General features: G+C 42.2%; 1 protein-coding gene across 2 annotated transcripts; it reads right to left on the reverse strand.

Annotated features, from left to right (window-relative positions):
- On the reverse strand, positions 1–25,034 carry LOC118103463 (DNA-binding protein SATB2). 2 transcript variants are annotated; one of them, XM_047339014.1, is made up of 12 exons: positions 24,834–25,034; positions 17,767–17,994; positions 14,719–14,904; positions 12,209–12,335; positions 11,993–12,116; positions 10,486–10,588; positions 8,364–8,414; positions 7,561–8,081; positions 7,253–7,465; positions 6,996–7,148; positions 3,862–4,053; positions 1–2,144 (listed from the first exon to the last, which is right to left on the reverse strand). In XM_047339014.1, exons 2-12 carry the CDS (start codon positions 17,948–17,950, stop codon positions 1,521–1,523), a joined length of 2,478 nt encoding a protein of 825 aa, XP_047194970.1. In that variant the 5' UTR covers positions 17,951–17,994; positions 24,834–25,034; the 3' UTR covers positions 1–1,520. The 2 variants fall into 2 exon arrangements, with proteins under 2 accessions (XP_047194970.1, XP_035006335.1); XM_035150444.2 differs by lacking the exon at positions 24,834–25,034 and adding an exon at positions 23,241–23,352.
- Between the last annotated feature and the right edge of the window lie 1,952 nt (positions 25,035–26,986).

Raw genomic sequence — 26,986 nt, forward strand, 5'->3', positions numbered from 1 at the left:
TATTTTGGAAAAGTTTTTATCAAATGTTCACGACCTGAATCAAACAAACAATGGTTAACCATCAAAGTGGAACAAATGAGACCCCCCCCCCCCGTCCAGGACAGAGGTGATTGTCAAACTGAATCCTCCATTTTCATACCCTCTTCCTTTGTGGCACAAAATACAACAGTGTGACAGTGGCTGCTTCCCACACATACGACGACAGATTCCCTCTTGCAGGTGGATTGTCAACATTTACATTATATTGTACAGGAAACTGTTTAAAAATAGTAAACAAAAGTAAGTTTTAAACGTAAACTGTGTAACACTGAGTTCAAACTTCTTCTCCCGTCACATTTACAAAGACCTTTTTAAGTCATATCAAACAGAATCATAGCAAAACTATGGAAGCAACAATAATACTTTGATTTTAATAACACAAAGTTGGTAATAAATATGAAAGTGAGGATGGGACAGATTTATTGTCAGTAAAGGCTCAAGTGTCCCACTCAGCTCAGTTGATGTAAGAGCTGCTTAAAAGGACACAGACGATAAATTATATATTACTAAAAATATAAGTCGAACAGAAATACTTGTGGATGTTCTAGTGTTATTTTCCAGCATCTCTCCATTTTCCAAAGTTCACAGACCTTCACACAAGTCTGTAAGAAATGAGCCGAGTGTTTCCACCACTAAAGGCTCATTTATACTTAATGTTAGATTCGTATACGGGTCTTAATTGTTTCTAATATGTGACCAGTTTTCAGAGGATTCTCCTGTTATACAGGACGTGCAGAAACAAATCCACGTGTGTTTATGTCTCATTAAAGTCACACTTTTACTTGAATGTTCCTGAAACAGTCAGAGATTGAAGCCAAACACCTCACGTACAGCGTTATGGTTCCTGATGCAGTTCTCCTAGTGAGAACATGTCTAATTCAGCTGTTTCCTAATGGAGTCTGGTTGACGTGCGGAATAATCTTCCTCTGTAGACAATAACCCTCTGTGTACTCCCTGAACCTCTTCAAATAATAAAGAAATAAACTGTAACTTTCTCGTCCTTAAAGAAAAAAACTAATTATGGAAACTTCTCCTGCAGAAATCTGTATTTACTGTATCTCTAAGTCCTTTAAAGCTAAATGCACAGTGTCCATGTGGTGAAGGGGCTGTGCATTTAGTTTTAGAGAGTGCTGCAGGAGAAGTGTACAAACTACAGAGGGCCTTTGAGATTTCAGTGTCACCATGTGTACTCTGGAAAATGTAGTGATGATCTAATGCTTTTTCCATCCCCACTGGAAAAACTGAAAACATAGGCGGAAATATGGCTTTTAAAAGGATCCAGAAATACCATCGGCAGACGGCATCCAAACTGGTGGAATCTGAAGGTAGTGTTTGTACCTTCTGATCACTTTCCTGTTCCCACAGCTGTTCAGATATTATCGAGCTCTGATTATCAGCTCAGGTAAACGTGATGGATGTGTGTGTTCACAGATTATCTGCGTGTGGTCTTCACAGTTGTGTCTCTGCTCGTCTCTCTGCTGTTATCTCTGCTGCTCTGCAGAGTGGGGGCTGTCCAGGCTGCTGTAAGGGGACAGGGAGGAAGCCGCCGGACCCGAGGCTTTCCCATCATCCCCTTCTTCCTTCTCCATCCCCACCTCTCTCTCCTCTCCTTTGTCTCCTCCCTCTGTTCTGAACACCTCCACTGATCCTCTCCCATCCTCACTGGACTCCTCAGACGCAGAGAAGCCCTCCTCCCCTCGGCTCTCCGCCGCTCCGGCACCTCCCTCGCTGGGACTCAAGCTCTCCCTGTCGTCCTCCTCGGGGACGGACTCTCGGGTCTGGTTGTGGTGCTTGACGTTGTAGCGCTGGTTCTGGAAGAACTTGATGATGGTGTGTTTGGGTAGGTCCAGCTGAGCTGACAGGGTGTGGATGGCCTCCTGGTCGGGGTAGAGGCCCACGTCGCCAATGAAGCTCTGCAGGATTCCCAGGGCCTCCAGGGAGATGCGTGTCCGTGATCGGGCTTTCTTTGGTCCCCCGAGGCCAGGGCTCATCCCCCGCTGGGACCCGTCTTCTGAGACGTGCAACACCGGCAGCGGGACGGGCTGCGGGTCTTCATGAACAGGAGACAGGGATGTGAGGGGGGGCAGGGGCTGTCTGTGGAGTGCCTGTTAAAAAAAATGAATCAAATATACACGTCAAATGTCAGTGATCACCATGGGAACAGTAGATTGATAAAAACAAATGAAAGGACAACTTACTATTTTTCTAGAGCTTTTACTCAAATGTCCCTGTCTTCATCTCCATGCAAATTCCAAAGGCTGATGAAGACCATGCAGTCATGCAGAAAAGCAGGCAAGGGACTTTAGCTTCTATGTTCTAGTCTCCGCCCCAACGATGCAACACTTACTGCTTTAAGCTAGATTTGATTGGACGCATGGAAACAAGTTCTCCGACGGTATTGTGATGAATTCATGCAAAGATAGGGGGCGCAGTCATGGAACCGAAAATAAACATCATGCAAAAAAAACAAATCATGCAAATGAGTTTGAGGTGGATTTCAAACTGCACTGTTTCATCTCCCATAAATATAAAGACACGTGTTCTATCACAGCAGCCATCTTTCTTTCTTCCACCACTGTGTTTTGTTTATTTTATCTATCATCATGTCATGTGACTTCCTCCTAATGTTACCTCTCAATATCATAACTGCAATATTTACAGTGTATGGTAATAATTTACAGTGCAATGATATACATTTAGTATAGGCCACGTTTGTGTACATATCTAAGGAAAACATACATTGAGTACAACATATATCTTATACACATTTAAAATGCTTTATATCATATATGTAAATATGTACTATGCATGTATTTGTAATTAGTATATTAGGTATCCATACAATTATATACATATTCATATATATATATATATATATATATATATCCCCTTTTATAAACACTGCACATTTCAAGACATCTTTTATATAAAATAATTACTGTATAGTTTATACAGTAATTCTTTCAGATCCATTACTGCAGTGAAACGTCTGGACAACAAGTGGATGTTCAGTCCGTGTCAACACGACTGACAAAACAAACCTCAGACTCCTCATCACCGCAGTAATAAGTGAACCACGGCTCTCTCACTGCTCTCTCACTGCTCCTCCGCACAGTCGCTCAAAAGGAAATGTCGAACAAGCGGAAGTGTGATTGACCAGCTTCCATCAGCTGCCAGCGTGCACGTTAAACTCCCCCCAGATCCATCACACAGGCGACCACACTACTCGAGCCTATTAACAGGGCGGGGCGGGCCAGCACACCCAAACACAGGAATCCAACACCATAAATCTGTGGCCCATCAAAATTAAAGGACCTAAATAAAGATAATGGCAATTCCTTTTTCTCTGCTTCAATAATTACAGGCTGTGTTCTGAATAATATTGAGGTTAGGCCCAGACTGCAGAGCATTTTGGTTTGCGAGGAGAGGGTGGGATGGAGGAGTGTTTAGCAGGAAATGTGTGGGCTGGTCATTTACCACTTCTATTTTCAATGACTTATGGGACACAAAGATGACAAAGAGGAGGGCCGCTGAGAGGAGCAGGTGGTGGGATCACACAGAGGAAACTTTTCAGAGCGATCACACGCTGGTTCTCACATTTGTCGTATAAAAACAGTTTTGATTTGTGTCTTTTGCTTGTACTGCGGTCGAGAATGGTTGTGTATTTTTTGAAAAGTGGATCTTTGAGTTTTTTAAACTAAATAAACACAGATGTTCCCTGATGTTTTGCGAATACAAACTATGATAATGATCCATGAAGACCATTTGTAGTGGGAAGAAAAACAAAGCCTGCTGGTGAATTCGACGTTCGCCTGTTTGTACCTGCTGGTCCGGGATGAGGAGGACGGTCTGGAGCCTCTCGCTGTGCTGCTGCCTCGACTCCTCTTCGTAGACCTGGTCCCGGTCGGTCAGCGATAACGCCAGGAACCTCCGGATGGTGCACAGGTTCTCCCACAGCGTGCGGTTATCGGGGCTCGGGCTCTCTTTCCACCGGAGCAGCTCGCAGAGCCAACCCTGGAACGAGAGACTTGGGTCAGCCTCAGCAGCAAGTTCTACTAACTCACACCACTACAGAGCTTTTCTTGTTTCCAGGACCTTTGTCCATATATCACCGTGGTGATATGGCACAACCATAAGGTCCCCAACCATTAACCATTAGCATAGATGACCTACAGTACCTTCAGAATAGATTCCCTGAACTGTGGCTCAGTAGAAATGTCCTTAACTAGGACAGTTTGCATAGACATCCCTGGATTAGTCAGATAACTAATCACTGCATGCTGCATTTCTAGTTACTGTAGTTCTACTATTCTATTTATAGATCTACTGTGTATTTCCACCACAAGACTCGTGTGAGGTCACTGGGACTTTTGATCCTTGACCATTGAAATCTAGTCAGTTCATCTTCAAGTCCAGGTTACAACTGGTCAACATTAGAAGAAATTTCCTCAAGGCATTCCTGAGAGATCAAGTTCAAAACGAATGGGGACGGACAACCAGAAAACATATCGCCTCCGGGGCCATCGCTTGTTGGTGGCGCGGAGGCAAAACAATCTTTTTATGTTGTACGACTGATTCCTTTTTCGGAAAACAAGTTACCGTGCAATAAAAAAATTATGACACTCAAATTCTCTGTAAATTGTTCCTCTAGTATAAATAAAGACTGTTTCTTCACCAAAATTGCAAACACGTTGTTTCATGAACAACAACCGAAGCAGAATTGAAGCGAGAGGCAAAGATGTGTGTGCTACACTCCAGTGCACGAGCTTGTTGTACTAAACCAGGTCAGTAATGATCTCCCTGAGGAGAACAGGCTTTGATTGTTCTGTGATTTAAATCCATTTCATGTTTGGTTTCTCATTATATGAAGATTTATCGGCTTGACTTTTTTAGTACAATACTTTCTGTCGAGTTCCTCTGAACGGATGATTACTTCCAATTGTGAGGGAACTTTTTTGTAGCAGATTTTAATGGAACAAATTTAATGTTACATGAAAGAAATTATGACCTATATGGTCTATAAAAACGTTTCAGCATCACAGCAGGAGCTCTGGTGTTTTATGAATCCATGTGGGCTGGGTTTCTGTGCAGGAGTGTGACAAAATATATTAGTGACGCTGAACTTAACCAGTTTGTTTTGTTGTTATTTTCTGTTAAATAGAAGAAAAGCTAGTCTAGCTTTTTGTCAGTGTTGACAAACGGCTGCGATCCTGAATATTTGAAACATCTATACTACACAATATTTTCGATTTAGTTTTTAAACGGCGCGATATTTACACCAAGTTCTGCTAACTGTGTTTTGACGGCGACAGCCAGCAGCCAGGTGCATGTTTTTCTTTTGTCTCTCTGCTCTTGTTTACATGAGATCTGAACAACACATTGTGGGAATTTCTTAAAATTTTGCACAAACGTTTTAGTTGGACTCAAGGATTAAAACATCTGATCGTCAAATGTCAAAGATCAAGGTCACCGTGACCCTTAAAAAACTCCTTTTTGCCTTGTGAATGTGTTATCTTGAAAACGCTTCAAGAAAATCTTTTAACATTTGGGCTAAAATGTTCACTTAGACTAACAGATCAACTGATTAGATCCGGGTGTTCAAAGGTCAAGGTCCCAGATGATTTACGAAACATGCTTTTGGCCTCTTTGGCAAGTCTGCTATTTTTGGAATTTCTTAAAAATATGACGGGTTGTCACTTGAAACTAATCGGTTCAAATCGGTTAGTTTTCTGTATTTTCCTAGTTCCTTTTTGATCTCTTACGATATGGCTGCCATGACAAATGTATTTCCCCAAATAAATATACTTAAAGTCATTTATCTGCTTGTAATCATCATAAATGGACTATTTCTAGGTCTGTGGTCATTTTTGGGAAAAAAAGTCATAACCTCTGGAAACATCTATGATGATGCTACATGACGTGGCAGTTTTTGTTGGTCTGGAACAAATCGTTGGCTGGACTAACAAAGGAACTGCCCGACCCCGGTGTTTGCAACTCGAACCAGAAGAGTTGACTCGCAAACACGACCAATTTAAAAATGGACATGCTTTTCAATTTTTGTAGAATACGACAGTGCTGAAAAAAAGTTGTTCCTGGAGAGAGAGGAAAAAAAAAAATAAAACCAGGAGGAAAAAGTCTGAGGGGAACAGTGAGAGTGTGTGTGTGAAGATTGGATTATATCTGCTAGGCTGACCCAGGATCTGCCACCAGCTGTTGTTTATGCGCAGCCTTCAGCCTGGAAATTAATGGTAATAATGTGATCATCCCTCCCATCATCTTGTCCCTCTCTTCCTCCTCCTTGCATCCTTCTGTTCCTCCCTCATCCCTCGCTCCATTTCCCCGCTCTATCATGTCAGCGTCTCTCGCACACTTTCTCTCAAACTTCCTCTCTCTATGTTGGTAACACGTTCGCTGAGGTTTGTTCGATAACGTTTTAAACTGGTTTGAAGACTATCTTCCTCCTCGCCCTCTGCCCCCGCCCCCCCGCCCCCCCTCTCACTACAGTGCACACCCTGCTTTGATCTCGCCCTCGATCATCCACACTGTTTATGAGGATGGAGACATGATGGTATGCCACGGCGGGTAATCAGATACTCCGCACGCCCACACACGCAGTCACACACCTCCCTGTTACACCCTCATCAGCTCCTTCAAACATCATAAACTCAGCGAGGAGCTGTGTACATGTATTACAGGATGTTTGTGTGTGTGAACGTTTAAAACACTATTTAACTTGTTAGTAAGACCCTGTACAAATAAACAAATATATAAAATGTTGTGATGAAGATGTTGTGTGTTTGCAGGCCCTTGTTTTAGCCTTCGCTCAGGCTGAGACATCATCATCTTGAGCATCTTTAAGCCACTTTTCACCACATAATAGCACATTTCTTATGTAACTTAAGTTTTGAAAATCAAGGTGTGCATCTTTTAAAAACAGTTGTTTGTTTTTGACCGACCTGACTCTTATTGGCGGCCACCTTGGCGAACAGAGCCTGGGAGACCTTCGCCCTCTTCATCTCCTGCTGGATCTCGTCATAGATCACAGACGAGATGTTCACCAGCAAGTCGAGCTTCAGCGGCAGCTCTGCGATGGACACGCTGCACTTTGACTACACAGAGTTAGAAAACAGTGGTTTTAAATCCTGGTTAAATAAAACCAAAGTGGATAATATTGTATTCGTTCCACATTGTTACGTCCAAACTGTGTGTGTACCTGTGTGAGTCTGTGTGGGTTGGTAGTGGGGATGCAGTTGGTGGCGTGGGTGTGGTTGGTGTTGGTGCTCCTCTCTCTCTCCTCCTGATAGATGCGGTCCCGCTCGCCCTCGGGCAGGTTGAGGAAGTTCTGCATGGCCTTCAGGTTGACGAGCAGCGACTGAGACGCAGAGCGAGGATCCTCCTCCTTACGAAGGATCTCCGACAGCAAGCCCTGCAGCGCACGCACACACACACAGTTATGTTTTAAGTGATGAACTGCAGTGCGTCATCTCTGGTGAACGGTGACATCATTTGAGTTCAGTTTACCTGTGTGCGGTTAAAAGCTACGCGAGCAAACACTGCTTGCGAGATGCTGGCCCTCTTCAGCTCATTCCTGACATGCTGGTAGATGTCAGGGGACACGTCGGCCCCCGAGCAGTTGAGTCCTGGCTCAGTCCCGGCCCCGGGGCCCTTGCAGGCCCTCGGGATGGGCGGGTGGTTGAGAAACTGCTGGTTGACTCCCTGAGGGTGCTGGTGGGCCAGCAGGCGGCTGACGGCCAGCTGCTGGTTGATGAGGTGGGCCATGGCGAGCTGTTGACGGACGAGCTGAGGGGACATGAGGCCGCTGTGGCCCATGAGCGGTGGAGCTTGGTGACGCATTTGATGACCGGGGTGGTGTTGACCGGCGGGATGGGGCAGACAGTGAGGCTGGGTGGGGGGCGGAGCATCGCCATGGACAGTCTTGATGGGATGAGCTCCCGGGCCACTGGTGGTGCTCAAATGGCCGGAGGAGGGTAAGAGAGAGGGAGGACGCTGGCTGATGATGCTCAGGTCAAAATCCCTCTCCACTGCGTCAAGACACAAACACACACACTTTGTTATTATTAGATTACAGAGGTTGGCTTTGACATATGAATAACGGAGAAGGAATAACTCAGATGCCTTCACACACACAACAGGAACAATTAGACATGACGTATCTATTCCACTGCAGAAATCATGTGTTTTTGTTTACAGCACATTGACACTTGACCCTCATCACAAAAAGCTCTTGAATCTCGTCTTTCCAAAGAAATGTCATCAACACGGGGCTGGTGGGAAAAGTTTGGTGAAAAAAAAGTTGAAGGTACCTTTTATATCCGACTTGTCCTGGGCTGACCACATCTTCTCAAAGTATTCACCTGAGAGGACACATGAGAAGTGAGTTAATCCTTCAGAGATATGTATGTGCAAATATAATCTCATATAGTTACACTCATTTGTTAGAGCAAAGATTTCCCTCTATGCCACAAATTAATATTTTTGGACATGAACACAAAAGTAGATTCTGTTTTCTGCTCTATTCAGACTTTTATTAGATTTCTGGAAATCATCCTGCGACCCCCCAGTCGGTGTATTACGACCCTGAGACCTGCGCCGCGCCGGGTAAAGTTGTGTAATGGGTAAAAAATACATTAATGTAAATTCATGGGGCCTGGGATGGCTAAAAATGATCTAAAGGCACCAGCTCAGAACTAAATATTTGTCCAGTATTTCTAACATATAAATCTGTTTAAATGAATCATAGACAGCCGCAAGGATTTGTTTTGCGGGTGCAGGTTTGGGGAAATGGAGCCGAGCGAGACTCGCGAGCGCCTGGGGGGTCCCAGCCCCTGGTTTGGGATCCACTTGCTTTAGAGCATCACAATCGGTTGGGGTAGACGTCCGAGGGATGATCTTATAACCACAGCGTCTATTTTCACCGACTGCCTCAGAGTTCTGCAGATAGGTTTATCAAATAAGTGAAGAATGTGTCCTCTTCGTCGCTGCACTGAACTCAGTCGTCTCTGTTCTGGATTTTAACGGCCTCCTCGCTCTTCCCCACATAAATCTGCTTCTTATTAAGCTTCTACTGGGTTTGGTTGAGAGTCACATTTTCGGTTATTAAGGGAATAAAAGTTGGAGTGAGGTTTGGCAGGGCTTCAGATTTTTACCTTCCCTGAGTGTGTGTGTGCGGAGTAAGTGTAAGACGAGCTCTTATTCCTGGGTTTGGGGTGTGTGTGTGTGTGTGTGTGTGTGTGTGTGTGTGTGTGTGTGTGTGTGTGTGTGTGTGTGTGTGTGTGTGTGTGTGTGTGTGTGTGTGTGTTGCTGTTTTCCATTAGGAGTTGAGAGCATTTAGTTTTGTCATGTGTATTAAGGGTGACATTAATGTGAACCATGTGACAGTTCCTTCCTACTGAGAGCTGTCACCGACAGACATCTCATGCTGCAGATTAGACACATACAGGCTGACGGGGGGTGGACAGAAGAATGGAAAAACTTTGTTTGCGTTTGAAGCGACGGAATCAGAAAAACAAAAGGCAGCGAGGCAGGTGAGCCATATTAACCCGAGTTGTGATTAGCACTCGGTGACGGTTTGAAAAGAGCTGTGACAGTCTCCACTTTTTCTGGGTTGTTAAAGCAACATGAGGCAAATCCAGCATAAGGAGAAGGACACTTACTGAACACCACAAACCTACAGAGGGAAAAAAGTCTAAGTGTGTTTATACGTGCACACAAAGAATCATATTACTGTGAAACCTATAGACTTTATAGATTTATGCTCAGCTGAGGTCAAGTTTAAGTTTTTACTTCAGGAGGAAGTGGAAAGTTAAGGCCCTTTGCTCAAAGGTAGTTTTTTGATAGAAGGATAACTGATTTAATTACTTAAAATCATTTTCATGCAATTAATTTGCCCTTTATTCATAAATTTCTAACTTGTATCCAGTCAATTCAAGCTTTAACATCAGCGAAGGAACAGCTTTGATCTTTAATCTCAGTTTATCTACAATGATACGATGCAGCCAGCGTAAAGCTTGGATCATTCAACAGGCGACACACCTCTGTTGTAGAAAATGAAGGAATAAACCTAACAGTCGGACTGGATACAAACAAAATGGGACTTTCGTTAAATCAAATAGTAAAAAAAAAACCCAATTCATTTGGTTCCAGCTGTTGTCACAGTTCTTCACACTGTCTGACAGACGTCTGCTATGAGTTCCAGGTATTTAATCTCCTGTTCTTTTTATTTATTAAAAGCACCAGATCATCGTTCCTTGATGTTTATTCCATCTGTCTTTTCCCGGGGATGCCGTTTATTTTTATCCTTATAATTTATTTGCTGAATTTCATCCCACTTAATGTGACGAGTCAGGCACGTGGAAATTGCCTCATTCGCCATTTCGTGCTGTTTATTCATGCTGATGTGCAAAGGCCTTTTATCCCAAGAGTTACCTTTGATGCGTTTGTACTTCTTATACCAGCGTCCGAACTCCTGGCATTTTGAGGTGGAGACGTTGGCGTAGTAGGAGCTGTTCACGATCGCCGAGATCATACTCTGACGGAGAGAGAGAGACAGACAGGAGCGAGTGAGGAATGAGAAGAAGCTGAAGAGGATCTGCAAAATAAAACTCTGAGCTCGAGATGTGCTGCAGTGTTGGAAGTGATGAGATTCTTCTGCTGACTCATCACAACTCCTCTGCCCCTTTCCCAACAGGCCCTGTGGTCACTGGTTCAGGGCAGGAGATGTACAAACTAAGAGAGCATTGAACGCTCCACATGGGAAACGCAGAGGATTAAAACTCACATGAGTCAGACTGAAAACACACACCACCCACACGCTTCCCCTAATCACTAATTACATCATGACTAAATCCTGAGTATAAATCACACGTCCAAATGACACACTCTCTGGTCTAATGACTGCAGGGTGTGTGTCAGAGGGATAATTGAGGTGTGTGTGTGTATTTGCGTCCTTTCCCATGGGAGGGTATCAATATTTGTGTGTGTGAGTGTGAGTGTGTGTGTGTGTGTGTGTGTGTGTGTGTGTGTGTGTGTGTGTGTGAGAGAGAGAGACAGATTACACATTGCAAGCGTGTGGGTAACTGATGATGAAACCACATATGTTTATAGAAAATACTTTCAGCTGTGTGTGTGTGTGTGTGTGTGTGTGTGTGTGTGTGTGTGTGTGTGTGTGTGTTTTGCAACAGAATACACACACCTAACTATTTAGCTTCAGGAAAGGAAAACCATCTCTCTCCTTTTGCACATATGGAATAATGAAAATAAGGTAATAATCAATAATCATTCAGGATATTGTCAGTCAAGTCAATAATCAAAATCAATTTACTGATCGACAGAAAATAAACCAACAACTTCTGATTTCACCTCATTCTCTAACGTGATGCTGCTTCTCAAACACAATCAATATAAAAAACATTATTTGACTGTTTGAAATAAGCATTTATCATTTGCATTTGATGGACTAAGAACCTGCTTCAAAAAATATACTCATATTAAAATATACATATTGAAAATGAATGACAGGTGCACTGTGTTAGAAAAGGAAATCTCTTCAAACCAGCTCAAATCAGCCATTAAAAGGCTTTTCTATAAAAATACATATTAAGCATATTGATTTAAAACATATAAAGTGCTGTCAGGTCTAATCTGCGGAGGCAAGGTGCTCCAGAGCCTCAGGGCCCTGATGGCAAAAGCCTGCTCCCCTTCAGTCACCAGCACTAACTTAGGAATTACTAGTAAGTGTTGGTTGGAAGATATTAGATTATGGCTCAGAGCAGGAGGAGGAGGAAGCAGCTCTGTAATATAACCGGGGTCAGACCGTGCAGAGGCTTATTACTGCAGGTGAAACCCAGTCTTACCAGTGGACAGCAGCTTTCAGACATGTGTATGAGACATCATCCAGCAGCTGATCTGTGCCGTAGTGCCAGTGAGCAGTTACCTGGGAGAGGGGGCACTCCTTGGACAGAGCGCTCTGGTTGGTCTCTCTGAGCAGCTCTTTGAGGGCGTTCCTCACCGTGGCGTGGGTCCACTGCTCCGACGGCAGCTCCTCCAGCCGGGCAAAGCTGCACAGACAAAAAGATTATTATTTAACAGAGTCAAAATCTTTTTAATGAATCATCATATTACTTTATACACACACACACACACAGCTGACCTGTGCAGTAGGATCCGCAATGTGACCATGTGGTAAACATCCAGCAGCATGTCGGCCACTGTTGCCTCTGGTGCGTCTGTTAGGTAGTGGATGGGCATCGGCTTCCAGCGGCCCACTTTAATGATGCCTGGAGAACACACACACACACACACACACACACACACACACACACACACACACACACACACACACACACACACACACACACACACACACACACACACACACACACACACACACACACACACACACACACACACACAATTAAAACATGTTATCAATGTAGATCTGGTGCTGTGGGATGCGTCTGTGAAACTCTCCTGATCTTGGAGCTTGGGCTGAACATTCCCTTGGCCTTGATACGACCGTGACTACAAGTGCAAATCCAAACAAGCTTAATCGCGTTAGGACCTGCTAAATCAAACCCAGACGCTGCCTGGCCCTGGCCTGCCTGGCAGCCTCCGTCCTGTGTGTGTGTGTGTGTGTGTGTGTATGTGTGTGTGTGTGTGTGTTCATGATGGTGGTGATATGGTGATAGGGGCACAAGAACAAAGGCTTGCTCTCTTTGGACTCTCCGGCTGATTAATCAGAGGAGAAATGTAGAATCCGCTCATGGTGGAAGATGAGAGCGGGCCGGGAATGAGAGCGGCGTTTTGATGTCCATGCGCTGAATAAACACTGTGACGTTTCCTCCTGCAGCTGCCTTTGCTTTGGAAATGATTGTTGAAATTTTGTCATGTCATCAACTTGTTACCGACGTCTTAAACTCTTCCTGCCCTGAAAGGCATTAATGAACTTTTTCTGTGTGGAGTTTGCTGGTTCTCCTCGTGTCCAAAGACATGTAGATCAGGGACAGATTGATCAGAGACTCGAAATGGACCTAAGGTGTGAATGTGAGAAATAATATAACAGGATGTTTTTGGATGGTGGGAGGAAGCTGGAGTATCTAACAAATAAACAGCTCAGATCTTTGAATTGGAACTGAAATAAGTCTGTTTTTGTGCTTCTTGACGACGTCTTTGCTGGTGACAAACAACTAATCTCATTAGAGCTTTGTAGGAGACGGGGGACATTTGCCAGCGCCAGGAAAACTGTCAAGTTAAAGTAAGGATAGAACTGACACGGCTCTACGTTTTTTTTTTTCTAAATTAACTTGCAGAAACTCTCAAATTGACATATTTCTTTGATTTCTTGGACTAAATGCAACCGGAGCTCCTGTTGTGACATTAAACGATTCAAACGTTCAGTTTAAGTGATCGCAGGGGGATTCACAGGTGTCGTTAGGTGCTATAAACCGTGGTAGTGTATTTAAAAATGCGTGGAATCATTTGTTTAAGAGATAAAACTCAGTGTGTTTACTAAAAAGGATCTGGTTTGTTTCTTGGAGCCACTTTGAAAACCTTCCAACACAGTAAATGGATATTTTTAAGTGAGGAGTCTGACTGTTTCCCAAAACATGGCCTTAAATTACAATTTCTTATATATTTTTTAAGCTCAGCGAGTCTCATGCTAAACGCAGAGCAGAAACCATACACACCAAATAAGAAATGGCTTCTTTTTAATTAGCCTTAATGTGCGAGTTAATTGAAGAAAAAAAAAAATTCCCCTGTGCCAGTTAAGAGCTTAAAAATACTCGTCCAGCCAAAGTTATGAGATGCAATTCAAATCGCGGAAGAAAATAGCAGAGACTCTGTATAATTTTGGTTGTGACCACACTGGGGGAAAAAATGCATGACTCCAGCCAAAAAATATTTATTTGAAAAGAAAAGGCTTATTTCTCAGAACAAAACCTAGCTATTTGGGAGAGGCGAGGGGGGTCGCAGGGCGTCGGCCACTCGGTTACTGCGCCCTGTGTTTATGGGGACACCAGGAATGTCAAACTGCCCTCTCTCTCTCTCTGTGTGTGTGTGTGTGTGTAGGCGGCTGTTTCGTGGTTGACTGGATGTTGTCTTCCCTCTTGTTTGGATCTCAAAATGATGAGAAAAAGAGTTTTGGTGTCGGCCTGAGATGCACAGATACAAAGCTTGGGTCTAACCTTCCCGCTGCCCAGGTGAGCGATAGTGAATCTGCAGATAAATGTTGGATCATCTTTAAAACACCTTCCCTGGAATCACCTAAACTCTGGAGAACCCATTGTACCCATGTGGCAAACCCCACCCTCCGTTGACCAGCTGATCAGCCGCAGCAGGAAATAACCAACAACAAAAAGTAACAACGGAAAAGTTTTTGTTTTTGTTATCAACTTGGTTTTTGTTCATGTCACTGCTCACCCTCATCTTAGTGACAGGAAATCCACGTTTTAAATACAGGAAGTGTTGGTGGAGGGAAGCTGGAACCACCGTGATCATCAGTTGAGAAAATATATCTCAAAAGTTTTCAAGAGAATAAACTAAAACGTACATATTAGATTATCAGACCTTGATTTATTCTGGATTAAAGTTACTGAGAGGACCTGCAGGAGATGGAATTTAAATCTAATATACGGATTTGAATATATACACATTACTCACCACGTGCCTGCACGGCCGAGCTGTTCGAGTATCCGAGGGCGACGAGCGCCGTCTCCACCAGCTGCGTGAACAGGACGTCCTTACGAACCAACACAAACTCGGCGTGGCGGTCGCCGCGTCCCTCGCCGTCGCCAGCCAATCCCGCCTCTGCGTGCTCGACCACACAGTAAACTGGGATCATCAAACCTGGAAGGGAAAACAGATTTATAGAGACGCACAGCAGAAGAAGACGGAGCTGCATTGTGTCTCTGCTCTTTCCAGGTCTGTGTTGTGGGCAGGACATCATGTGGTTCATGTTACACTGTGAGGTCGTAACCCTTTAAGTTGAAATAAAGTCAAATCACTTTATTTGTAGATGAATTGCATGACGTTGGTCATTCTTGGTTGCAAACTGCAGCTAAAAAAGTAGAATTACCTCCCTGTGGTTGTAAGCCTCCACTAACCAGTGCAGTTTCAGGCTAGATATACACTTTCCAGTCACTGTGACCTTTGACCCTTGACCATGGAAATCTAATGAGTTCCTCTTTGAGTCCAAGTGACAACTGGTCAAATTTTAAATGAATTCCCTCAAGACAGACGTGACAAATCATGTTCAAGAGGCTGAAAACGTGCTCTGAGAGGCCAACGTGACCTTTACACCCAAATCTAATCAGCCAATCCAGGAATCGAACTGAACATTTGATCCAAAATCTGACGGAGAGGAACTTTTCTGGAGGAATTTTTAAGCTTCCTTTTTATCGTGTATGTGTTCAAGCTGAGAACAGGATCTCCGTGTCAGGGATTTCTACAGGAACCGAGTTTTAACTGACGCAGTGTCAGTGTAGCTGCTTTGCGGTTTAAGAAGACTGGTTAAACTGGGCAGCTGCCAGTGTGAGATTTGTACAACTGTATTTGTGTTTTCACCACACATTAAAACCCACAAGGAATAAGCCTTGTATCCAGAACCGCTCTTAAAGTGCTGCTGGATATAATATCTATATCATCTCGTACTCAGGAGGGAACTCCGGCGGTGGAACTGGATCCTAAACAAGACGCTGGTGTAGACGAGACTTGTTGGGAAAGCACCAAGAGCTCCTCAACGCCCGGACCCTTTCACACCCACCCAGTCCACTGCCGAGTCCCACAGGAACTGCTCATTAACAAGCCATCAATCCTGCTTAGTGACACATCAGCTGGGGCCAAACCGCAGCAGCATCAGGCCCAGGATCAGCCAACAGCTCAGTGGAAGGGTGGAGGGAGGCAGCTCAGCACAGTCTGTGTGTGTGTGTGTGTGTGTGCGCGTGCGTGCGTACTATTACAATGTTTGTGTGATGATGCATGATGATGTTTTCAACTGCTGCATGAGAGAATAATGGGCATTTGTGCATGAGTGTTTCCTATGTTGGGTATTTAAGACTCTGCATGCCATACCCACACAGTGTGTGTGTTACCTGTGTGCAGAGGGTTGTGTATTAACAAGTGACGTCCACTGCAGTGTGTGCACGCTAAAAATAACCATGTTGTCATTTGCCTTAGAGATTTTAGATTTAAAGAAACATTTTAAATCAAGAGGGACAGCAGGATCCTAAGGTCGACTTTACAAAGAGGAAGTGAAAACACACAAAGCAGTGTTTCAGGCTTTTATACGTCACTTCCTGTCTTCTGCTGCTCCACCCAGACGCCACCCCCCCCCCTGCCTAAATGTCCTGGACACTTTCCTGCTGCGTTCTTCATAAGTGAGACGTCAGGAACCAGTTTTGCAGACATCATTTCTGAAAACAGCTCATGAAAGCGATGATGCTGGTTTGATTCTTGACGTGGCGCTTTGTGGCATGACATCCTCAGCTGCTCCTCTCCCTCAGCACAGTTCGGATGAATCAACGTCACTGGACGAGTCGCTCATCATTCCAAACATTCTCTGCCGCTCGTCTCTTAGAACGGAGGATTTCTCATAACGGTAACCTCAGGCCGTTAATTACACAAGGAGTATGACCTTGTGCTCCGGGAAACTCTGATGGGTATTTACTTTTTAAACAGGACAGAAATAAATGAATAACAGATTGAAAGCTCACAGAGGCTTCTGGGATAAAGTGTGAAAAAAAAAAAAAGAAAGAGTAACAGTCATGTGTCAAAATGGACGAACATCTGAGGAACATTTTCAACATCTAACTGAATCCAGGCCTTGAAACATTCAGGTTTTGCTCTCCCACTTAATTCTATACTTAAATATATATATATATATATATATATATATATATATGTGGTGACGGTGTGTACTATATAAGGTCATGATTACATGTGACTATAAGAAACCCTTAAAGAAGGAAGTGTGGGACCTTCCTCTGCGTCATTAGAGACATATTTTAATATATCTTTTCCTACTATTTTTAAGTGTTGCTAATACATTTAAATTTTCATGGTCTGGACTTGTAAAGTTGTGTTTTACTCTATGTGCACTTAACTGACTTAACTATAACTCGTATACGCTCTGTTTAAATGTTGTGTTTTACGGTTTAGGTATGAAGTAATGGATTGTTTTTTTATTTTTTTATTTTCTAAATGTATTAAATCTGAGTGTTTCTTTTAAATTGCAGGGAAATTATGCCGGGCCTTGTAATCCCTCTTTTACACCAACATCAGGTTTTGTAAAATGGGGGTAAACCTCCTCTCCCATTGCCAGTAGAGTTTGCTCCTCTTTATGTTTCCACCAGTGAATCTTGTTCCCAAGATGTAAAAACAATAAGTACATAAATGTTCATGGCTAAAAATGTGCCAGAAAGGTGCAGCGTCTGTTCTGCCAAAGCTTCTGTCACTGTCGATCGGAGCCGGAGCCGATAAACCAGAGTTTACAGCAGAGTCATTCGACTCGTGAGTAAATACTGATTGTATCCATTCCCACTGCAACAAAAGCCAGATGTTAGTGGGTGTTGGTGGATGTTTTGACCAGTGAAGGGCTTAATAAGGTTGAATTAAATATCTAATGTCTTAATATGGACTCCAGATTTAGTTAAATACTGGATAAAGCAGGCGTTAGTCTCTGTATCCCTGCAGCTTGTCTCCATGTCTTACCTCCTAGTGGTCTCAGCGGCGTGCCGTTCTGCCGGCTCTGCGGGTTCGCTGGGCTGCCATTGACCTCCAGGCGGCTCAGCTTGCACGGCGGGGGGCCGCTGGAGGCCGGGCTCTCCCCCCTCTCCTCCGGGCTGGCCCTGTCCTGGAGGACGGGGTTCTCCGTGCCCCCTCCGCGCTGCTCCATCCCAACGAACACTTCAGGGGGAGCGCCCAGCACAGTGTGTGGAGCTGGAGGGAAACAGAGGAACACGCTTTACAACCATCCGCTCACCTGCGAGATAAGGACGATGATGTGATCTATAAGATTAGATCCATTAATCGATCACTTCCAGCCTGGTTGTCTGAGGAGAGTCCTTCAACTTGAGCCCAATTCTAATGCTATATTTAGATTTTATACCATATGGATTTACGCAATCATTCCCCACAACGTAAATCATTTAAAAACTTTTAGAGATGTTTTGAAATTAAAACAGTCAGAAATGAGGAGATAAAAGCAGAGTTGACCTAAAACCATAAAACTTGGCCGCAGTTGAGTTTTTGTTGTTAAACACTAACATGAGCAGGAATGGAACTGTTTAAATCTGTAAGTTACTGGAAAAAAGATGATAATGTGTTTTTTATTCAAGGTTTTAGTTGAAGAGCAGAAAGAACGAGTAAATATCTCTCTTTGGAGAACTCAACTCGAGTTGATCTACAAGCTGGAGATCAACCATCTTTGTTTGGAGTCGTTACACACTGTTGCTATTCTGTTTCATTTTTCTCCTCCATCCAAAACCCAATGTCTTTGTTACAAGAGAGGCCCGGACGAACCACAACAGACGGACGGATCATCTGGAACAGATCGCAGGTCAACAAGTGGCTTTCACTCACAGACCAAATACAGACGAGTGTATTATCCAGTGTTTGGACGCAGAAGCAAACAACGCATGACGATGACAGACGTGAAGGTGTGGGAAGAGAACTGCACGGAACATAACTATTGAATAAAAAACGGTTTGATGATGATGATGATGAACTGATGATTTTCACTTGATGCACAAACACCTGAATACTTAACAGACGTGTGTTTAATGTCTGTTCCCTCTGGATCCCTCAGGTCCTCGGGCACTGGCCTTGGAGTTGTTCCGTGGGCGACCACACAGAATTCTGGGGATTTGGCATCTCGTGTTTCTGGTCCTGGCCTCTGGAACGGTGGAACTGAAAATCTACTTTTTTTTGTTTCGCATTCTTTTAAATCCCTTTTATTTAATCTACCAGCTGCATTTCATTCTTTTCTATTTTATGTATATATTATATTGTTCATGAAATTGCTGCATTTTTGCATTTCGACATATACACACTAAATAAATCAAGTCTGGGTTGATTCCTCAGTACATAAATCCACATGAGCTGATTAGGTCATTACTTACTAAATATCAAATATTTCTTCATCAACATAGTTTTTTGTGATAAAGGTGATATTAGGGTCAACATTTATACAAAGATACCGATACATGCAGCTACACGATACAATGATTAATCATCTCACTTCCATGGTAAAACCTGTGGTGTAAGTGTGACGCTGCTGTCGTTGACCAATCGTGATGACGTTCAAGCTTTTGTCCAAACAACAGGACGTGACTTTGAACAGGACTGACGACCAGGAGACGACAGAGACATGACGGCACACGAGCCAACAGTCACAATATTACCTGGAATTTCATAACACTGTGACATGACGGTGCATGACGGGACACAACGCAACAACCAACCCACCCGGACAACAGTAAGACAGATAAATGTGTCTCTTTTGAATTAGAAAAATAAAAGATTGAACATGTTACTTGTTGAGCTTTGAGGTCGCTGTGAAAAAACGATCAATTTCCCTTTGCTTTGTTGTGCTGTCAAAGAACTTAAGTTTAAAACAACATTTGTTTTGCATTCAAAAGTCGGCAAAGCGTGGAAAGAAATGTGCATGAATAGTCGAGCCGAAATCTGCAGCATCACGCGTCGCTTCATAAACTCTGCACCATGTCTTTGTGTTGCTCTGCTTTGTGTTGTCGTGCCTCACACACAAACTGTGCGGTTTCCTCTGGTATGACTGTAAATCCACACAGACACACGAATCTGAACCCGAAGGCGACACATGATTATAATAAAAACACACACACACACACACACGCAAAATTAATTGCTGCCAATAAAAATTTAAAAAAGCCAGTCCAACACAAATACGGAAAAAAAATAAGTAAATAAGTTTCTCTCTTAAAATGCATGGGGCTGGATTTACGTAACTGAACTGGAACTTCAAAATTTGCACCCGAGGCTCCATTGATACTGTACAATGACGCGTTATTGCAACATCACATTTGGAAAAGTTAAAGTTCAACTGTTTAGTTGGTCTGCTGCAGTTTTCCACCTTCCTCACATTCCCAGAAAAGACTCAGTGGAATGAGACCTTGAATCAGTTTCATCTCCATGTGCTTATCTCAGAGATTAGAGGGTGTTTAGCGTAGCTTACCACAAACACTGGAAGCAGAGGGGGGCTGTAGCCTCAGTAAAGGGGAACCAGTCTGTCCTAACTGGGTTGGACACAGCAATTTCTAATTTCCTTTCCTCGAGACATTTCGCAATTTCTAATTTGAAAAGATGAATGAAATCCACAGACACAAACTTGGAGCCAACACCAAGCTACTAGAGGCTGCTTCCATGAAAACTGGGTCTGACCACACACTGGTCCTGAGCACAGAGGCAGATCAGAACATTTTCAGAAAGACTTTACGGTCTCAATCTCTAGTTTCAAGTCTGGGGGCGTGGGGACCTTGCTGAGACCTGTTTTGTAAAAGACGTCCACGTCAGTCCTTCTGTCCCACTGGATCCAGCTGCCCGTCCCACACGCGTCTTTTCTAATTTCCTTATCAATCTAGAATCAGGAAAGATTAAATCAATACTGAGCTTTCTCCAGTCCACTAAAAAACCCACAAGCCACTGAAGCGATTTCCTCTTTCCCCTGGTGGAGCTCAGTTTCTCCCCAGGGGAGGGAAATAACTAAATGCTTGATTTCTGTCAGTGATTTTCGCAAATCAACACACAGCAAACAAGGTAACGAGGCCAATGACACAACACGGTTTTCTCACACATTTTAACACAACACGGATCCTTAACATAAAGTGTTTCTCTCTCTCTCTCCGGTTCCATCTATACGTGCTCAGCCTGCTTTCAATAAACACATTTTTGGAATATTTGGGGCAATGGATAATAATCAGCCCCCGTCCCTCCTTCATAATCTCTCCTCTAACCAGATATTTAAGTCATTAATGAGGAGACATAAAAATGTGGAGAGGGAATACAAAATATGATTGTGGTGCATTCTGTGCATGTTCAGATAAAAGTTTATTACAGGAAACTGTTGCTTTTAGCTGGAGAAGTTTGTTAACGTTATTTTCGGCAGCATATCGATACTGGTGTTTATTTAAATGATGCAGAAAAGATGTGCATCTATTTAATGTATGTAATTTTTTAAAGGTAAAAACAAATCTGTCATCTATTGAATGTCAGGAACAAAATAAGGCAAATTAAACAGCGAAGATGTTCCGTCTACAACCATGATGATACAAGCAAGAACCAATCTAGTCAAATTAAATCAAAATGAGTTGATTGACAAATTGCTTCATTTCCTACACGTGAGCCATCATGAGGATGTCATGTCTGTGGGTCATAGTCAGGTCAACAAATAAGTTATGTTATTTCTCCTATTTTATTATGTCTGACTCTGGAAAATGAAAAACTGTCCAGGATTAAGGAGAATAATTGTTTTAAAAAGCTGTATTGTCAATATTTCACATAATTAATACAGTGAAAAGAGGTGTTTGCTGCACTTGGGCCTTGGTTTATTAAAAGTGGCTGTTGCTCAACACACACACACACACACACACACACACACACACACACACACACACACACACACACACACACACACACACACACACACACACACACACACACACACACACACACACACACACTCTAACCACTTCAAGCAACACACCCCCAGCGACAGACTCCTGTTCACTTTACCAGCACACATGGAGGCCAAATGTACAGTCGCTCCCAGTAGCCTCCCACTGGCAAATCGCACAGAAACACACAGACAACTGCAGGCGGCTGCAAATTAATTTAGGCAGGGTCTAATTTAGGGGGGTCTCTTGAAGCGTTTAAGAGTGCTTAAGTATAATTGGATTAACTGTGGATCCTCTCCATGTGGGGTCACTCAAGTGGGGGTGTGATGACACCCGAGTGCCCTTGAGAGGTTCCAGGGAATCCCACCCATAATGAGGAGTGGAGCTGAAGGTTGGTTGGGTAAAGAAACGGTGGTTCAGTGGGTCGATGAGTGGGTGAAGCAGGTACAATGTCCGTTTGGTTGAAGGATTGACTGATGTGGGGGTGCAGCCGAAACGAAGACGTCCTACATTACTACGAGAGCCCAAACTAAATCACTTGCCTCAAAGAAAACCCAGAAACACTTCTCAACAAATACATAGTGATATAAAACAAACTGATTAGATCCCAGACGCTGAAACAAATTCTGTGAACAATAGAAACATTTTATCAAGGAAAAGTGACAAATAAACAAGACAACAATCAAACAAGGTCTCATCGAGTTATTTACGAAATTTTAAACCGTTTACTTGACCATATAGAGGAAACCAAAATAAACTCATAGGGCCACTCAGCAGTATTAAGTATAAAATCTTTAATATCTGTGATCATATCAGATATTCGTAGTAACAAAATGGTTATTTTAGAAGCTGATAAAGCTGGAACTTCAACCCAACAAACCAACAACAGCACAAGGAGGGAGTCTAATATTAAAAATCACTGCAATCGGATTAAATACTTTGGTTCAAAAGGATTTAATCAGGAGCTCAGATCCAGATTTGTGGTCTGGAGGGATGATATCAGCTCCATGATGGATTTACAATTGATATATATTCCCTTTAAATTGTCCATCTTCCCCACTGAACCCCTTTACATCACATTTAGTAATTTCCCCCCCACTGTAAAATAAGTATATTTAATTTAAACCACCTATCAGAGTGTAGGAGTAAAATAAACATTAATTACGCTTATCAATATTTAGTTTTCAACATATATTTAGCTACAACAAAGCCACATCATGGTCATAGAGGTCATCTCTCAGTTGTTGTTGTACCACATCACATTAAGCTTTAATACATTATGAAGTCACATTTTGTTCCTGAAACTCTTATATCATTTAATTTTGTATAACTGGAACATCTTAAATTATGAAACTTGTTTTCACAGACGTTGCTCCTTCAGCTGTCTGGCAACGAACTCCATTCAAATACATGTAAAAACTATTATTTATCACTCATTGTAATTAATGACGAGCAAATACACACACAGATTAAATACTGGCAATATTTTGAGGATATTCCAGTAAATTCCGGAGACATGAATTAATGATAACTTACTTTATTGTGGCTGAAAGTGAACGTTTACAGCTGGATCCCTGGAGTCTACGCTGAGTGGGATGTCAGCAGCGCGGCCTGCTCACCTGACAAACACAGGTGCTGCCACCCATTGTTCACGCTCAATGGGTCAGTAAATCAAACGCACCCTGGCTCATTATTAATGTAATAGCTGCAGCTGTGTTTGACCAATGACCCGCCTCTGAACAGGATCCGTTTAACTGCAGGTTATTAAACACGGGGGGGGGATTAGGTCACTTTAAAGAAGGCCAATGTTAAATTGAAGGTATTTTGAATTGAGTTCGACGTGAGTAAACTCAGTTCAGCAGGGATCCACCGAACTCCATTCATTCTTTGGACCACTTTTCTCCATGTGCATGTAAACACAGCTTGTGTCAAGAAACACATGCTACAGGAAGTTCTCCTAAAAGTCCAAAACACACAGTAATCAAAGGTGCATTGATGTTAAGTGAATGTGAAACACCTCCAAGCTGTCAACTGCTCACTTTTCATTTATTCTGTTGTTTTAATTTGCTGTTTTAAACAAAAAGAAAAAGAAAATAATGGATATGTATTTGTTTCACTTATTATATTGTAGGGTTTTGAATTGGGTCTGGCCTGAATAAAGTAAAACTCTACCAAACTCATTTGTTTTTTTTGCCTAATTTAATAATAGAAATAAAACTTTATTTCTATCGCACTTATCCAAACAAGGTTACAATCTGCTTTACAAAATACAACACAGAACAAAACAAGACCAAACAGCAGTTTAACAAGCAACACATGCCACTAGACGTTGTTCTAAAAGTCAAAAACAAACACTAATCAAAAATGAAATATTCACAAGTGAGTGGAAAAGATCTCCAAACAATCAATTCCTCATTTTCTATGTTTTTTTCCTGATGTTTCTATCTAGCAATAGTTTAAATCAACACAATAGTTGTCATGAACAGTATGAATCTGCGTTTGGTAACAAATTTGAAAGCTTTGATGAGAAAATTTGATTTTAATTTGAAATTACAGATTAAAATCTGTGTAAAGAAGAAAAGATGAGACCGATTTGTCACGAGCAAGAAGTAGTTTTATAGAAGCATGAAGCTGTCAAGTGTGTGAGGATGAGAGCGACCAAACTGATATCGATTATAAAAAAATATAAAATCGATATATTACAATATTAAAACTTGAATCACGATTGAAAACAAATTAATAGCTTTGTTAAATGACCGTAATTGGTCATTTAACAACAGTCGACAATAAAAACTACGTTTCATGTCATACTTAATAAAAAGATGCTGTAAATGACTAAAAAGTATATTTTATATGGACACGATTACATCTGCTTATGGTTATTTTTAATTGTATAATAAAACCAACCAGTTTAAATCAAGTAAAGCTACTTTTAATTATCTATTGCTATATAGAGATATTTTATAGCTATCGTCCAAACTGCCAGAAAACTCATTGTCCGACTCGTGTGGATATTTGCATCACTATTTACCTTTTTCTTTTACATTTTAACCCATTTATTTGAACATTTTATCACCGTTTTCCAAGTTTTAAATCCCCCAATCAACTTTTAAGTAAACGCTCACTCACTTTTCAGGACGTCGCTGTACTTGCTGGGGAATAAACTCCATCCATTGGTGAAAACGAGGGAATCCAGCCTGAGAGAATATGGGTTTTCCAACGTTTCCCTTCGTAGAACAGGACGACAAAGTAATGAAAGCAGACGCCAGAAGAGGAGAGCAGGCAGGGGAGATGTAAAGACAAGGAGAGATGAGGAGGGACTGCTGCTGCCTGCTGAGTAAAGAGCAGTAAAATGACACATGTAGGGAGGGAGGGAGGAAGAGGGAGGAAGAGGGAGGAGGTAGATGGGCTTTGGGAGGGAAACCTGGAGACAGAATGACACACGTTAAGAAAAAACTGAAGTTATAATTTATTCAAACAATCCCTGATATGAAGCCCTCAGGTAAATACCAAGTAGGGTCGTGCAGAACGTGGGGTAAAAAGAGCTTCCGTCTTTTTTCTGGAAAGACAAATGAATAATGTGATGACAAATTTAGAAAAGGGAGAATTAATGTCCCAGATGCTGTGAGGAGGACGAGAAGACAGAGGTGAGGAAAAGGTGATTGATGATCATCGTGTTAAAAGAAGATAGAGATAAATGTGATTGTACAGGAAGTGAAGGAACAACTACACTGAAGAGAAACGTTCAAAGGTGAATTATGATTTTCCATAAGGGGACATAAGAGAGAAGCTCTTTGTCTGCCGCCTAGTGGTGGGAAAAAAAACAACAACCCTCAAGTTAAAGGACTGAACCTGAAAAAATATGGCTTTGGGAATTTTTTGAACATTCCAGGCCAAACCTCCCCCGTGCGTGTGAATACTTCCTCCTTCACTACGACTGCTAACCATGACCCACAATGTGGCATTGTCACGTTGATATGAAACGTTACACCCGGGTGGGGAGGCGTGTGGGAGAGGAACCTCCACCCGGGGCCAGATGGGCACAGGCCCCTCCATCGCACGCTTTTGCAGCCACAAATAAACACATTTACTGTGAGTCAAAAAGTACAATAAGATCATTTTTACATTATTTATTTTCTCCTCCTTCTGTGGAAACAAGTGTGTGCCTCAAACTTAACAAACACTTGTTTCAATAACTTATGGAAATGCATAAAAAACACAGTATTTTAATTTCTTGCTTGTTTTAATTTGTGTAAATTTAAAGAGTGTCCTGTGTCTGCTTTCAGTCAAAGCACTTTGTAAACCATGTTTTTAAAGGTGCTATATGAATAAAGCTATTGTTATTATATAGTATATATAGGAAGAAATTATAGGAGATACAGGAGTAAGAATTAAAACTTAAAAATGTATATGTGGATAAAATATGTTTAAAGATATTTGCAAAGAGCTTCACTGTGTCATAAATAACTTTTAATGATTATTAGGTGTTTGAAAACAGAGTCTGGTCAAATATCCTTGAAATGTTTTACTCCACTTCAATGTGATAAGAGTTTTCTGCTTTTAAAGTTTGAACTTTGAGGTTGGACCTTAGATCAGCCTTCATTCCATTAGTTACATGTCTTTCATGTTTAAATCTTGATTATCAAATGGCTGAGAGATATATATCATAAGTTTATTTTGGCCATAGAAGCAAAACTGATCAATACAATAATCAAAGCAAACACAAAATGTTAAACATACAATGAGTTTATCAGAAGCTTGTTGGTCTTTTTAATGTAAAGTTTATATTTTGTATTTTTGTTCTTTTCATTGTTTTATGAGCAGAATATCTCATAAAAAAATGCTTTAAAAAAGGACATAAAAGTTTGTTGTGTCCGAGGAGGTTATTTACTTCATATACGTTCTCTCCTTCCATCACTTACTGTACAAGTTCTGTGTGTTTATTTATGTGTCCGTTAAAGTGGCGGCTCTGGATCTCACAGTGGTCAGCATTCCTTGATTTATTCTAGATGGAAGAATAGTCACCTATCATTACTACTCAGCCTGTCTGCCTTCCTGTCGCTCCTCCTCTGTGGTGTGTGTGTGTGTGTGTGTGTGTGTGTGTGTGTGTGTGTGTGTGTGTGTGTGCACTGCCAACACTTGTCTGTCCTACATCATCTTAAGCATCTTTGACAGCCCACCACAAGTCGCTCACCATGAGTAAGAGCTGTGTGTGTGTGTGTGTGTGTGTGTGTGTGTGTGTGTGTGTGTGTGTGTGTGTGTGTGTGTGTGTGTGTGTGTGT

The sequence above is a fragment of the Hippoglossus stenolepis genome, chromosome 24 (assembly GCF_022539355.2).
Source record: "Hippoglossus stenolepis isolate QCI-W04-F060 chromosome 24, HSTE1.2, whole genome shotgun sequence".
Taxonomy (NCBI): domain Eukaryota; kingdom Metazoa; phylum Chordata; class Actinopteri; order Pleuronectiformes; family Pleuronectidae; genus Hippoglossus; species Hippoglossus stenolepis.

Bases quoted from the DNA above. Each gene is read 5' to 3' on its own strand.
- LOC118103463 (XM_047339014.1), bottom strand. From the start codon at position 17,950: ATGGAGCAGCGCGGAGGGGGCACGGAGAACCCCGTCCTCCAGGACAGG. The intron at 14,905-17,766 runs GTAAGACATGGA...TTTCCCTTCCAG, and splicing joins GCCGCTGAGACCACTAGGAG to GTTTGATGATCCCAGTTTAC. The intron at 12,117-12,208 runs GTCAGCTGTGTG...TTGTCTGTGCAG, and splicing joins TTGCGGATCCTACTGCACAG to CTTTGCCCGGCTGGAGGAGC.